The sequence below is a fragment of the Watersipora subatra genome, chromosome 9, assembly GCF_963576615.1.
Source record: "Watersipora subatra chromosome 9, tzWatSuba1.1, whole genome shotgun sequence".
Classification (NCBI taxonomy): Eukaryota; Metazoa; Bryozoa; class Gymnolaemata; order Cheilostomatida; family Watersiporidae; genus Watersipora; species Watersipora subatra.
In genome coordinates, this window is record NC_088716.1 from 29,442,641 (window position 1) to 29,458,726 (window position 16,086).

General features: G+C 36.5%; 1 protein-coding gene across 4 annotated transcripts in view; it reads left to right on the forward strand.

Annotated features, from left to right (window-relative positions):
• The first annotated feature begins 2,953 nt into the window (after positions 1-2,953).
• LOC137403878 (diacylglycerol lipase-alpha-like) overlaps positions 2,954-16,086 on the forward strand; it is a 47,183-nt gene continuing 34,050 nt past the window's right edge. For 3 of the 4 annotated variants that reach the window (XM_068089974.1, XM_068089977.1, XM_068089978.1), the window contains exons 1-5: positions 2,954-3,042; positions 3,735-3,850; positions 9,076-9,296; positions 14,704-14,814; positions 15,242-15,383. In XM_068089974.1, the coding sequence (XP_067946075.1) occupies positions 3,756-3,850; positions 9,076-9,296; positions 14,704-14,814; positions 15,242-15,383 (569 nt within the window). In that variant the 5' untranslated portion in view covers positions 2,954-3,042; positions 3,735-3,755. The remainder of the gene's footprint in view (positions 3,043-3,734; positions 3,851-9,075; positions 9,297-14,703; positions 14,815-15,241; positions 15,384-16,086) is intronic. The other variant, XM_068089976.1, reaches the window with a different exon arrangement.

Here is a 16,086-nt window from a genome sequence, read left to right on the forward strand (position 1 = left end):
CTTATAATAAATAATACATTATAGTAGCAGTAGTAATGGCATGCTTCTGTCATGTAATGACAATGCTTGGTAGTGTTTTGTCATGTTCCCTGTTTCCTTATCAGGAGTTTTCTAAAGACCTTTTGTGTGTCAGCCTTGCTGCCTGAGTAAAGTTTTGTCCTCCATTGCACTCTGTTCTTAGATACAGACGTCCAGCTGTTAGGGTCAATGTTAAAATCTTTGAGATCTCGTTTAAGTACGTCTTTATATCGCAGACATGGTCTGCCAGTTGGGAGGGTTCCGTTCTCCAGTACACCATGAAGTAGCTCATGAGGGATTCTGTCAGCTGCCATACAATTGACATGACCAGCCAAACGAAGTCTGATGAACTTCCGTCTGTTAGAAAGAGAAGCAGATCCAGTCAGCCTGAAGAGGTCTTCATTAGTGAGTTTATCTTTCCAAGTTTTTCCAAGGATAAACCTGAGGCTTCTGGTGTGAAATACACTGAGCTTGGATTCTTGTGGTCTGTAAGCTGCCCACGTCTCTGCACCCTAGAGAAGGACACTGAGAACGCAGGCTTCATACTCATGAACTTTGGTTTTGACACTGAGGTGCTTGTTTTTCTAAACAGGCTCGGTGAGCTTGCCAAAAGTCGATGATGCGAGACCCAGTCTTCTTGAGATTTCTAAAGGGGTATTCTGTGTGAGAGAGAATCCAAGATATGTGAATTTATCAACATCTTGAAAGACTTGGAAAATGGACATTGAGAATATGTTGGCTTCATTAGATTGAGACAAAGTCACAGTCTTCTTCGAACTGGTGTGTAATCCAAAATGACTGCTCGCTTCTGAGAAATGGTTGAGCAACAACTGGAGGTCATCTTGGGAGGCTGCACAGAGAGCAGTATCATCTGCATACAATAATTCTTGAATGATGTACTTTTTGGTCTTGGAGCTAGCTTTGAATTTAGCCAGGTTGAAGAAGTTGCCATAAGTTGTCATAAGTTGGAGAAAATATTTTTATAATAGATAATACATTGTATTTAGGTCAAGATTCAACAGCCTAAAAAGCAACAATCAACTGCGCAAAACAAAATCACTATTTAAAACTATGTAAAAATTAAATTGATGATGCAATTAGTAACAAAGTGCAGTTCATGTTGTTACTTCAGCTTAAAAACATGTAGACAAAGTTGTAGGCTTTGCAATCCTCAAGTTGGATAGTATAATAAATCATAGAAGTATGTGGCATAACTATGTAACTAAAAACCTGTTAGACATAATTAAAATTCACTAGGATAATCTTCAAGTATAGGATTTAATTTAATAGTATTAGTCTTTTTGGCTTTCTTTTATTTCATTCTTTACTCAGCTTTTTATTTTTGTTTACAAAAATGCAAAACTTTGAGAGAACATAACTCCATATACTGACACTACTCTACATGTTGAGATAAACACTTCTTAAAAATTCACATTGTATGTTGAAAAGATTGTATGTAGAAGTGACAGTATGCTTATGTAAGCGTGTATCTCTAACGTATCGATGAGCAGAGTCATAAAAATGAACTTTAAGATACCTGAATAATTAAGCTAGACCAACAATAAGAATAGGTGTTTAGGACTACATATAAATGGCTCAGCAACTGAAAATGGTCCTGCAACAAGACAGTTTGTTGGCATACCTTTCAATAACCATGGGTTTTTATGAAAACAAATAATAATGTCACAAATGATGTGGGATAAAGAAAAAATAAAAAGGCGTATAACAATCCTCAGTTGATAAATTGGTAGTTGTAATTTCTGAATTAGGGATTATTAGTTCGCTTAATATGTGATCAGCGGAGAAAAACCGCTTTTGAAAAACACCATAAGCATAGAAAGATGATCCTCTATAGCCTCCTCTGAGATAAGGTTAATGGGATCATAACTGATCAGTCACGATCAGGGAACTCAATCAGGAATTAAGTCTCCTGATCATGACTGAACAGACTCAAAGTTGCAGAACCTAAGTAGGTACGTATTTGCTACAACATATGAATTCCCTTTGTTGCTGCTTGAAAAACTTCCTTCTGATGTGAAATATGATTTTTTAGTTTTCATGAACAACATTTAAGGAGCCTGCACAAATTAGTCAAAATAGAGAAAAATGAAAAACATAGGACTTCATGAGTCTTATATGTCTTCATGTCTTCATATAAGTGAGGACTATTGTCTTATAGTCTTACTAGCTGTGCCACCCGGCGTTGCCCGTGTAATAGAAGAGTCTTGGGACAGAAAATTGATTTGTATTTAACATATAATAACATTTGCCATTCTAACTTTCAAACTACATATCATGAGAGAAGTGTGTCGAGTATTTAAAATATATTAAGAGAGAAATAAAAACAACTGTAAAGGTTTTAAAATTTTGTCAAACAACTGCACCATTCAAGCTAGTGGCCTGGCATATTGCCAATGGAAACTCTACTAAGCTAGTTAATAAGGTTAGGCTTCCAATGACAGTAAGAATTCCATGAATTTCCATGAAATTCCATGAATTTGAGTCTTTATTTTTGTCAAGCTCAGCTGTTCTAATAATAGTTATAGCCGGATTTCCAACAGACAGACGGAATTCCAACACACGGACTTTGAGAAATATATATATAGATTATAACTCCATTAGAGAAAACTGAATCAATGAATTTATTTATACTGTTTCAAAATGATGGATATTAGTTTGAACAAGTTTCATTCGTCGCATCCTTTATTTTAAAACCAGCAAAGCCATTTATATTTTTGCAGCCTTCATAGCAATAGTTGTAAATTGATGTAATTATTTTTGAAGTTGTCTACTCTTTTAAAGAACTTGACCGATTTTGCAAGGCATAAGGTCTTGCAAAAATTAGGGGAGTAGAATATACACCCGCCACCGAGTTAAACTGTTCCGCGGCCAATTCTTCCGCGTTCCCCGAAAAGCGTGAGTCCTGGTTAGTATAGTACAGTACATAATTGATTTGCTTAGACCGGCGTGAGCATTTTTTTTTATATATTACATATATTTGGGATATTGCCATTTTAATACAAGGTATGTTTGGTGTTAAAATGTAGTTCTATGATGAATTTGTTTTTATGCTCACACATTATTAAATTATCTTGACAGTTCCGTACATATCTATGATCACTGTCGGTCATTTATTACCGTAAGCTGAAAGCACCTGTAGATGTAAAAGACAAATGTAAACACCTGGTTGGACGTCGGTGAAGAAAGTGATACGGTCACAGTTCTTAGTACTAAAAAATTGATCGAATATTTGCTATGCTTTGTTATGTTTATGGTTTCGTATTAGAAAGTGAAGATATTAGACACTTCAGGCTACTAACTACTATATAAGACACTTCAGGCTACTAACTACTATATAAGACACTTCATACTACTGACTACTATATATGACATTTCAGACTACTGACTACTATATATGACATTTCAGACTACTGACTACTATATAAGACACTTCAAACTACTGACTACTATATAAGACACTTCATACTACTGACTACTATATAAGACAATTCAGACTACTGACTACTATATCAGACACTTCGTTCACATCACCGATTGCTATGTTGTTTGGCAGATACAGCATTGAACAATATGGTTTTATTTTTTCTTGATGTACCTTTGTGAGCAAGGGCTCTGCTCAACAACACATTTTAAATGTTTTAAAAAAATGCTTGTTCGTCTCACTTCATTTGACACGATTATGGTCAATTTCATAGAACTCGGCACTCCTTTCAGCGATGCCAGGTCTTGTGGTGTTTAGAAGACGATGGTCAATAGGCTCTGATGACCTCATACTTCCTGCTGTTGGTCTCGCCTTCCTCAACATCATCTGGTAAACATTGCTACTTTCCATGATACTTTGGCTTGGGAGTCTTTACATTGTGACATTAACTATTCTTCTACACATCACTGAGCGTGCCATATAGACCTAAACAACAAATGATGGTTGTTTCTCTTTAGTTGTGTGCAGTGTATCAGAATAGACCAATCTCGAGTGGAATGTGTGTTGTGACAAAAACAAAAGTGACCTACACTTTTGTTTGCACTGGGGTGGCGGCTGTACGCATAGGAACTTTGAAGCCATCCAAATGGTGGTTGTTGGTGTACTATGATGTTTTTCATTGGAACAATTTATGATCATCAAAATTTTTTAATTGTGTTAAAACATGAAACCATATTAAACTAGACTTCACATTTTGCTTCAATTGTAAGTCGATCGTTGTTTTGAGCAACGGTATCTACCATGTGGACAAACTGCCTCATGAGCGCTTTTTTGACCTTCCGTGATCTACGTGTCTACAATATTAATTTTTTTGACATAACATAGCGTCTTGCGCATGCAGTCCTTTTGCAATTCATTTAAACTTGTTTTGTTGCTGCATTGTGGAACAGCATTTATAAATCAACCACCAATAGTTATAAACTTGATAGATGTGTATGGTAGTACTAACTACTAGCGGTACACGTGTCTACTCGTCGTGTAGTGAGCTGTGATTGTCTTGTAATAATCAATCATTATTGTCTAACTTGGCCGCATACAGTATTTAATACGTTATCAGCAGCATATCCTGAGTACCCTAGGCGTTCAGTATAAATAGGCTACTACTTGTTTGAAAATAGCAAATAATCAATAGTCCAACACTTGTTCAGTGCATTCCCTGACATTGCTGCTTGACTGAAAGACAGCAACAAGTTAGCAAAGCTTGATCTTATAGTCAATCCCTGAACCACATGAATTGATTGTATAATGCATTTGCATTTATCTTCATGTGTTCATGAATGCTAGTACTCAGCGTTATGAACACATTCTGCTAGCATTGTTTAGCTTCAGTTCAGCATTGCTAGCTCACATTCATTTATGTTTAGTTATTTTATATAGGAAATATTGCTTTGAGGTATGAGAGAATTAACATATGAACTCAGTCCCAGTACGCATTATGCTCTTGTATGTCGAGGTATGGCTATATACAGATTAGAGATGCTAGATATTGGATAAATAGCCTAGAACACTAGTTACATTCACTAGTATGTATGGCTGGCTGCTCAAAGCCAGGCTGAAAGGAACTATTTTGGGAGCTCATTTTTTGCTAAAGATTTCCAGCATTACTCTACAATCCGAATTGGAAACCGAGCATTGAAAGGTTTACCATGTTTTTTGTTACTAATTTTACCCTGTAGCTGTATAAATTCCGGTGTGGTCTTTGGGGAGTTGAGTCTTGCTCTGAATAATATAGATTACTTATGCCTAGACATGAATATTCATTACTTATCTTTTGTGTATTGCTTTTCCTGTAGCTTGTTAGTCATTAGGTATTTTTATAAGTCGGTTAATTAAAGATCAGTTTATGGTAGTATAACATGGTACTAAAATATCAGTTTATGAGATACGGTAAAAGAACATGTACAATCAATCAAGTGCAAAATGACTCTGTCTAGCTGTGATTCTTCCTTGTATATATCGGGTCTAGGGCTTTGGCTCTGCCTCCTCCCGAGTCGGTCTCAAATTGTTCATAGAGCTGAGCCGACCCGAGTTGCATTGGCTGTTGAGGTCTTATCTGGCCTACCAACTACCATACAAGTAGAGTAAAACGCCAATAACCCCATAAGGCTTCTTTAAGCCTTCCCTTTGAGTGGCGCTTTATTAGAACGGATGTTCCAATAAAGGCTGGTGCTGTATTCTCAAGCATCTCGTCAGAATGTTGAGAAGATAAATTTAACCCTTTCACTAGCTAATCGAATGTTGCCCACCTTTCGCACTCTCTTTCGGGCAGTTCCACATTAACCCTTTTGGACGCAAGAAATTTGCTAGCTCACCGCCAGCTTGTTAAACATATCTAAATAAATATGCACGAGGAAGCTGATACATGTCTCTACCCGTTGATATCTATTGCTTGCAATAGACCTGCGATGATATTATAGCCTGTGTTACAATTTGTTGGAGCTTTAAATTTTTTATTTCAATTTAAATTTGAAAGCATATTTTCATTTTATAACTTTATTTAACAAGGTTGTATAAAAGCTGATTGCACTCAGCGATATGTTTGCTAAAGTTTGCAGCCAAAACTGGCTTTTTATGTGCAATAAAACAGGAGTTACTAGCGTCGGTCCATTGTAATCTGAGTTCAGATTACTGCAAACGTGCTATCAAATAGTATGCTATAAATCTGCCAATTTATAAGTTTGACAATATTAATCTAGCAAAAGCTACTAATATATATTTAAGAACAAGTGACATAAACAAACCATAATTATAATACATGCTAAAAGAAATATTAACATTTTTGAAACAAAAATATTTGCGTCGTTCGCTCGGCAGGTTCCGTTCTCATTGTTGCTTTTATATTAATTTTATCATCTTCTGGCTGTTCAACACCTTCTACAGTGTCTTCTGACCTGAACTCTACATCTGCACTGCTGAACTAGTCGATATTAGGGTCTAAACATTTTTTTAGCAGAGCAAAACTTTTAAGCATTGCCATCTGAAAAACCTTTCGCGAAAATAATGATAAACTTTTACGGATGCTTGCTTAGCACAAGTCGCCCAAAGCGTCATAATGGGTTAAACTGACTGGGAGGCTAAGCAGGACTGGGTTAAACAAGGAACTACTATTAGCCTGATACTGTTATTAATTATTTCTGGTTATTTCTATTTAATGTTGCATTCAAAGTTTTTAACGAACAAACCTAAAGACTTTGAGTTGGAAAACGAACTTCGATACGAACAGAAACAACGAAAGAATTACTTGTTATAATTAATGTTGGTATAACGAGTCATTGTTAGCACAATTTTGTGGACACTTCCCTACTGGTCACTTGCTATTCTCAGTTCGTACAGATTAGGAATGTCAACTAGTGGTGCTCAAACAAGGTGCTGTTCAAATACAGGTTTTACGGCGTCTTCAATTATGTAGTTTCATTGTAACTGGGATTTTGTAAAGACAGTCAGAAGCTACAACATAACGACATTGAATAAATCCATAAATCTTTCTACAGGATCTACATTTTTTACTGTGTCTATAAAAATTTTCATTCTTTTAACATTTCCTGTTTATACTACCATTGCATTGGTGCTGATGCACACTCATCTCTAAAATAGGTCTCTGATAATGCTTTCATGTTGTTGTTTTCAATTTCATCAGATATGATTGAACTTCCTGCTATGATTGTATCATTGTGTCATAGATAAGGAAATGCTCATTCAAGAACATGAACAGAATTTTAATGACTAACAGTCATAAGTTCAAATTTCAAAGCGCTCAGCACATTTGAACACAAACATGACTGAGCACGTTTGTGTTCAAATGTGACAGCTTGCTGTCAATGCCATCTATGTTTTAGCTGTCAAAGCCTCTGCGGTAGTTGTGCTTTCATCGGTATTTTAACAAGTGTGGTGAAGTTTTAGTTTCACTGTGGCGCGTTCAACATTGAACACTTTATACTAAAGTTTGGTTAGATACCACTTCGTTGTTTAGCTGAAATGCAGAGAGTAATTTTTGTTACGTTCGTGTTTAGTGCGAGTCCCGCTGAAGGTTTTTCAATATATCTGATACAAGTATGTCGAAGATGAACTAACATTGCAATTTATTATTGAAATATTACATCTTGATTATATAAACTACCAATTTTATGAAAATATAACGATGAAACAGTTGATATCAAACAACATGATCGCAAAAGTTAGGTAAAAATTCCATAGACTGCAGCCATAAGTGGTGAATAAATGACTCTCATGGTTCAAAATGGTTGATGAGCCAGTAATGGTGTGTGAATCTAGTGTCTGTGAATCTAGTGTCTGTGAATCTAGTATCTGTGAATCTAGTGTCTGTGAATCTAGTGTCTGTGAATCTAGTGTCTGTGGATCAAGTGTCTGTGAATTTAGTGTCTGTGAATCTAGTGTCTGTGAATCTAGTGTCTGTGAATCTAGTGTCTGTGAATCTAGTGTCTGTGAATCTAGTAAATCTAAGTGTTTGTTGTTCCTGGGTCCAGTTACAGCAATAAAGCTTTAGGAATGAAAAACCACTTCGCGCTGGAATTTAACTCACTATGGCACACGACCCACTTGCCATACTGGGAATACTTGTGCACATACTTATTACACCTGCCATCGGTTAAAATACACATGCTTCGTGCTTTGGCGAGTACCCTTGAACTAATAGAAGAAAAATATGTGCCCAGACTTACCAGAATGCTATAAATATGTGTAGATATAGTATAAACCTAAATAAACTTATAGCACACACAGAAATGAAACACCTTCCTTTAAAAGTTAGATGGTAAATGTTGATTAAATATTAATTTTCTGGTCAAAAGCTTTATTACTCATGCAATGCCAGCATTCATCTAGTTGTTTATATAGAGAGTCATTATTTATTTGACGAACTAAAAATCTTAATTTTACTGGCAGCGTGTTATAACTTTTTCATTTTCTTTTGTCTGAAGGTGTTGTACACTTTTTTAAAAGTTGTCTCATAGTCATCTTGAAGACAAACCTGAGTTGGTTAGTTGCGGGTATGTTGTCACGCAAGTTTTTGCCTTTGCTTTGTTAACGAATTTAAGTCTATTGCATGTCGCTATCGACATCAGCAATAGTGTAGCGCTATTAAATACGGAAGCATGATTTAATATTATATAATCTTTGTTTTGTTTCTATCAACCTTTCAGCATAAAAACAGCGCATTCAAAGTCTTTTATTTCTAGCTTAATTAAAACTATAACAATAGTTCAGGTTTTGAATTTTTTTGTTGTATAAAGAATAGCGGTGGCAACAGTAAAATATGTACTTGTCATCTATCAAGCGCACAAACTCTTAAAAGGCAGACCAAGGGGAACAAATCAGAAGTTTATTTTGCAATTAATAAAAATTTGAGAAAGTAATTGAGGTATTAAGTCTGTAAAAGTCTGATGTTGAAGTGATGCGCTTCACACTAAAAAAAGCTGTCTATCTTTATTGATAGGTAACGAAAATGAGTTTTTGCCTGCTTTAGTCATTTTTGCAGGACTTCTTTAGCATGCCAAAACAAGCTGACACTTATTATCTAATATGACACCTGTTGACAGGTTACTTGCCCTGGCCGTACTGCTACTCTATATCTACACATCATGTGGACCTGATGAGGAGACTTGTTTGCAGAAATTCATCTGGTACCCAGGGACAACAATGGTATTACAATTGGTCCTGCTGGCCGTTCATGTAGCGATAGCTGTTCAGAGTGGAAGAGGTGGAGTACTGGACACGGAGGCAAGAAAGCACCTTCCTTGCTACTGTTACATTCGGGCGGGTATGATTTCTACATCACCAAATCTTTAACTTAATCAAGTCAAAGTGGTAAGATAAAAAGAAAAGTTGTCGATACAAAGAAATAATTTTGCAGTTAATGTATAGTCATTGAATTTAAAAGTTAGGTTTAGTTTTTTCCTATTTGAAGGGCCAAAGGGGGAGTTTGGGAAGATCTTGGCACAGAATTTGCAATTTACATGTCATATCTCGACATACAAGTGTCTCGACATACAAGTGTCTCGACATACAAGTGTCTCGACATACAAGTGTCTCGACACACAAGTGTCTCGACACACAAGTGTCTCGACACACAAGTGTCTCGACATACAACTGTCTCGACATACAAGTGCCTCGACATACAAGTGTCTCGACATACAAGTGTCTCGACATACAAGTGTCTCGACATACAAGTGTCTCGACATACAAGTGTCTCGACATACAAGTGTCTCGACATACAAGTGTCTCGACACACAAGTGTCTTGACACACAAGTGTCTCGACATACAACTGTCTCGACATACAAGTGCCTCGACATACAAGTGTCTCGACATACAAGTGTCTCGACATACAAGTGTCTCGACATACAAGTGTCTCGACATACAAGCGCTCCAACATATGAGAAAATTTAGATAGGAGTAAAATTTCACGCAAGTTTCTCTATTGAGATACGAGTAATATTTGATATATTATAAGTGTACAAGCTGGTTCTCGATGCGGCTACACTGTATGGCCAAGTATGCGCTACACAAGTATGCGAGAGACCGTTTTTGAAAACAGAATCGCTCAGTTTTTTCCTCGAACCAGTTTGAAAAAAGTTTTTCAAAGGTTAACTAAAAGTTACATTAACGTGAAGCGAAAAGCATCAAACTGGAAACAGATGATAAAAAATAAGACGACAAAATTAAAGTAGGTTTAGAAAACAATTAAAACTTATCTTCAAGTGTTTGTTAAGCTAAATTCTTTCAAGCTAATTTGAAAGTTTCTGTTGCGCAGCGTCACCAAAGTTTAGTGTACAGAATGTGTTGCTGTCAAGTGTCTCTTAGGCATCCGTTGTCCACTATCATGCCTGTCTCAAAGTTAAAAACCGCTAGTAGTGCACATAGTAATGTTACATTTTATTTCAGATTTTAACAACTAAATAAACATTTGTTACTTTGTTAGTGTAGGTACTAAATTGCAGCAATTGAAAGCACATTTATCCACTGCAATTTCCTGTTTTATGTGGTTTTTCATAGTCTGGAAACGGATTAGTTTGTATTTAGTTATTTCATATAGGAAATAGTGTCCTGAGACACGAGTAAATTGACATACAAGCTCAGTGCCAGAACGCATTAAGCTCATATGTGAGGTATGACTGTACTTGCACTTTACTGTTCGTATAACGTAATATCCATAAATATAGTAAACCCTAGATATGCTAATAATCAAAACAAGTGAGGTCTATAATTAGCATGACGCAACGCCATCGTAATGTGTAAAGTTAATCAGCTGCTCTATGAACTCCTATTGACTTACCACTAAAAACTTCTCAATTATTCCATAGTTTGTGCATGTGAGACTGCATATTTTATTGATAATATATAAAACTGACTTTGGATGAGAAAAGCAAGAATCTTAGACACATGGTAATGGATAATACCAATGATTTAGAAGCTTCTATATCATTGATAATGCAAAGAGTGACCAGATAGAAATTAAACTAATAACAAACTAATGAATCAAATGAGATTTAGAATCAGTTATCTGCGGATGACATTCTTCAAATTCTTGATGACATCTGTCAAAAAGCCAGGCTGGCACTCTACTGTTTCAAACCATGATCGGATAGTGCGTGAATTTGGCAATGTAAATTGTGTCTGCAGGTATTCATAAGCCTTGGGAGAATAATAGAACAATGTTATGGCAAACTCTTTTACCTTTTTGCTGTAAGTCTTTTTAGTCTTTCTAGCTTTGTTGTGGTTTTATTTGACAATAATTCTCCCAGACATCCCTCCATCGATCGATGTAATCTCTATATTGTTGAGTTTATTGTCCTTTTTCAGTATTGGGATCAAATTATTTTGAATCCTATTCCTCCGCTCTGATCGACGGACTCTCTGCTGTAGAGCTTTGATTCTTCTTTTTAATATTGAGACACGTGTGACAGCAGGCTGTTTAGGTCTACCACCACATCGGCAGCTCGTTTTCAAGGCTGTAAGTGTGTCTTGATTGTCAGAAGCTGCAGGTTGCTCATCATCATGGATAGTAGTATTACCAGGTGTAGTATTTTCAGGGTGAGGTATTTTGGTGCTGGCTGCTGTCTGAGATGTTCTTCCACGTTTCAGCAGGCTTTCTGTTCTTATGGTTGGTGTCCGTCTTTTCACAGCTTTTGGCTGAAGGTAGGTTGGATAAGCTGTAAATATTGTAGGTATTGCATCAGATTTTAGTATTGGTTTTCTTCCAATACCTGGTGGAACCCTGTAGCAGTCTTTCTGAAAATGTATAATACTTTCCAATACTACTAATAATGTCTTTCCACTGCATAATACAGAGCTTGATGTTGGAGTCCAATCCTGTCTTCGCACCGCCTTTACCCAAGCATTACGGGTTTCAGATCGTTTCTCGTTTGGAAAGCGGTGAAATGCCAGATCTGGGCATTTCTCAGGATTGCTTGAATTTCCATAGGCACAACACAATACATACATGTAATAGAATATCCTTACATTACTTGGAATGAGACAAAAAAGGCATTTGATCAATCATGCCAAGCTAGATTACAACCCTATCAGCTGAGAGACAAGTTTGTAATGTGTTGTTGTAATCAGTCTAGACACTCTATTTTTTGATAGTCCCAAGCATTCATTTACTTCACTTTCAATTCAGAATAATCATAGAAAAGTATGTTCGTTGTTATGAGACCATAATAAGACAAGTAAGTTCACTTGAGTTGGTAGTTTGTTTCCAGTAGTAACTTACAACGTGAGCCAATAATATAGTACATGTGCAAAGGTTAGGTTTACCAAGTTTTTAAAATTTTTATTGTGGGTTATGTTATTTTATTGTTAGTGTAGGTACTAAATTTCCGCAATTGCAAACACATTTACCCACTGCAGTTTTCTGATTTATGTGGTTTTTCATAGTCTGGTAACGAATTAATTTGTATTTAGTTATTTCAAGTGGGAAATAGTGTGTTGAGACACGGGTAGATTGACATACGAGTTCAGTACCAGAACGCATTAAGCTCGTATGTGAGGTATGACTGTACTTGCACTTTACTGTTCGTATAACATAATATCCTTAGATTGCAACTGTTCTCACAACAGATTATTTACGTTGGAGTGTCTACTGTATTTAATTAGCAATTTAGCAAATATTGTGAAAAATAGATTCTGTACGTTAGCTAGCTAACATACAGATACAGCTAGCTAACATACATATACAGCTAGCTAACATACAGATAGCTAACATACAGATACAGCTAGCTAACATACATATACAGCTAGCTAACATACATATACAGCTAGCTAACATACAGATACAGCTAGCTAATATACAGATACAGCTAGCTAACATACGGATATAGCTAGCTAACATACAGATACAGCTAGCTAACATACAGATACAGCTAGCTAACATACATATACAGCTAGCTAACATACAGATAGCTAACATACAGATACAGCTAGCTAACATACATATACAGCTAGCTAACATACATATACAGCTAGCTAACATACAGATAAAGCTAGCTAACATACAGATACAGCTAGCTAACATACGGATATAGCTAGCTAACATACAGATACAGCTAGCTAACATACAGATACAGCTAGCATACGGATATAGCTAGCTAACATACAGATATAGCTAGCTAACATACAGATACAGCTAGCTAACATACAGATACAGCTAGCTAACATACAGATACAGCTAGCATACGGATATAGCTAGCTAACATACAGATATAGCTAGCTAACATACAGATACAGCTAGCTAACATACAGATACAGCTAGCTAACATACAGATACAGCTAGCATACGGATATAGCTAGCTAACATACAGATATAGCTAGCTAACATACAGATACAGCTAGCTAACATACAGATACAGCTAGCTAACATACATATACAGCTAGCTAACATACAGATACAGCTAGCTAACATACAGATACAGCTAGCTAACATACAGATACAGCTAGCTAACATACAGATACAGCTAGCTAACATACAGATAAAGCTAGCTAACACACATATAGCTATCTAACATACAGATACAACTATCTGTGTCTGTAAAAATAAAAAGTGCGCATTTAGCTTGTGTAATCAAAAAAGAATATACAGTATATGGTAAGAACGAAGGGTATGGTAAGAACTGCTTAGCCTTGAGGTTAGTGGTTATGCACGCTTGTTATTAGATTTAGGATTTTAATGTTGCGAGTTCAAATCCAGTACGAAGGTGATTTTTCGTTGCTATAATTTTATTGCAATAACTGGACAGACGAACGCCAGATGACAGAAAAACACTGAGATTTATAGATATGCTTCACCACGCATATGGTTTCACCACTCATTCATCCTCTATAAGTCTATCATTGTTCTAAACTTATTTCACCTACAGTGTCTGAGCCTACAGTAAGTGTGAGTATAACGCTTGTCAGCACTCTTTAGGTGCACGTGGTAACTGAAGTCTTACAGTCGCCCCTTTATTAGCCATAACAAGTTGTAAGGTGTGTATGGTAACTTATAGTCACCCCTTTATTAGCTATAACAAGTTTACCTCAGGTGTGGTTTCCCTCTGTCTATGGTCATGAACAAACTCTCTACTATTGCCCTCTACTATTGTTACCTGGAAGGATCAGAGCGACTGGCTCTGTTCTCACAAGTTTTTAGGCATGGTCCAGAAGAGGCGAACCTTTATGAAAAACAATTGTAGATGCTTTAGTTGGAAACTTATGTACATTTTAGAGCAGCCTGTGTAGTATCGACAATTATTCTCGTCGCTTATCTATTTGTTTATATGGGTTCAGCTTATATCTGCAGTTACACAAATGAAGCAGGATAAATTCGTTTATGGTTAGAGAAATACCAATTATATATCAACACGTGAGTAATTCAATTAATTAATGCTAATTAAGGTGAATGGATGAACACTCCGCTACCACCGCCCGTTCCAGAATAACTGTGAAGCTGGTACCCATAATTACATGTATCAGACTGTGTGGTCTTGAGCGCATGATTCTGTTATGGTTTGAATTTGGTACATTAATTCATTTCGGTCTTCACCTAGTAAATCATGTGTGAATTAATTGTTAAATAAAAGTTTATTTCATTACCACATCGTGCATATCATTTCATGAAATTTTTACGCCACTGTAACATTTTAGTAGGATTATTTTTCATGTTAGAGCAACTACATTAGCATATTTGTAGGCTTGCTTGTGGTCGAACTTGTCTGGTTCTGCGCTGGATGTGGCTTTCTCAACTGGAAGTTAACATCTGGCCATTGTCGCAGCACGGACTTCGTCTATATACTCATGTGTGGTAAGTAAAACATTATAGTAAGTGTATGCTGTGCCCATGACTGTTGTTAGTAATATCAAGCTATGGCTCTAGCCATAGTTGATTATTGTATAAATCCATAATGTGTTATGATGATTAATGTAGCAACTGTGTCTTCCTTGATCTAATTTATTGTTCGTATTCCTGTCTTCAATAACCTGCGACAGTAACAGTCTCGACGGCCTCGTCTTTCTGGCTGTCTCATCCTTCTGGCCGTCTCTTTCTCCTCACCGTCTCTTCCTCGACCGTTTCAGCCGTTTCCAGGGCTTCTGATTCTTACAAAAGTGAATGATTTAACTTCTGCACATCAATCCACTTAATAATCCAGTGGCATTTGTTAATGCATATAATCTTTGTTAGCCTTCTTTATGTTGTTATCTGATTGAACATTTGCTTGTCTCCCTAACAGTTGTTGTTGGCGCCAATGTGGTCATCCTATTTCTCACCATCCTCGCCACATATCTATCCTTTGATTCGGCTGGCAGAACTTTTTGGCGACTTCAAGAACTTCAAAACTGCACAGACGATGCAAGGAGGTCCGCTCTAGTCAGGTAAAGTGATTGTATGCCTTTCTCTCTTTACTTAGCTGGTGTACACAAAAGTTTTGTGTGGTTTTCAATATTTAAAGGAGGCACAACGTAATGAAATTTTGTTCAAAGTTTATGGCATCTGTCAAAGCCTCAATCTCTCAATTCAAGGCAAAGTGCTTGTGTTGCCCAACTATAAATGAAATAATTTGCATCAAATGGATCCTGTGGGTGGATCGGAGAATCTGTACAATCAGATCAGGGGAGATGAGTCTTCTGACGAGTATGTTCTCTAATCAGAAGGAGCAGCTTACAATTTGATATCTAATGCTTACTTTTGTAAAAAGTTAGTTAATGCCTAAAAATGTATATTAAAGTCCCGGAAAGAAATGAAATATTGTCAGGCTCTGCAAAGAGTTGTTGCAAACACCATGACCAGAAGTGATCGAGTATATTTTATTCAAAGGTTTTTATTTTTAACTGAGCCCAGAGAAGTATAAAGCATAAATAAAGATGCTGGAGACTGTTTGATGGTGGGAGTTCTGTACACAGCCATCTTGTATATCAGCCATCTTGTATATCAGCCATCTTGTATGTCAGCCGTCTTGTATATCAGCCGTCTTGTATATCAGCCATTTTGTATGTCAGCCATTTTGTATATCAGCCATCTTGTATATAAGCCGTCTTGTATATCAGCCGTCTTGTATATCAGCCGTCTTGTATGCTT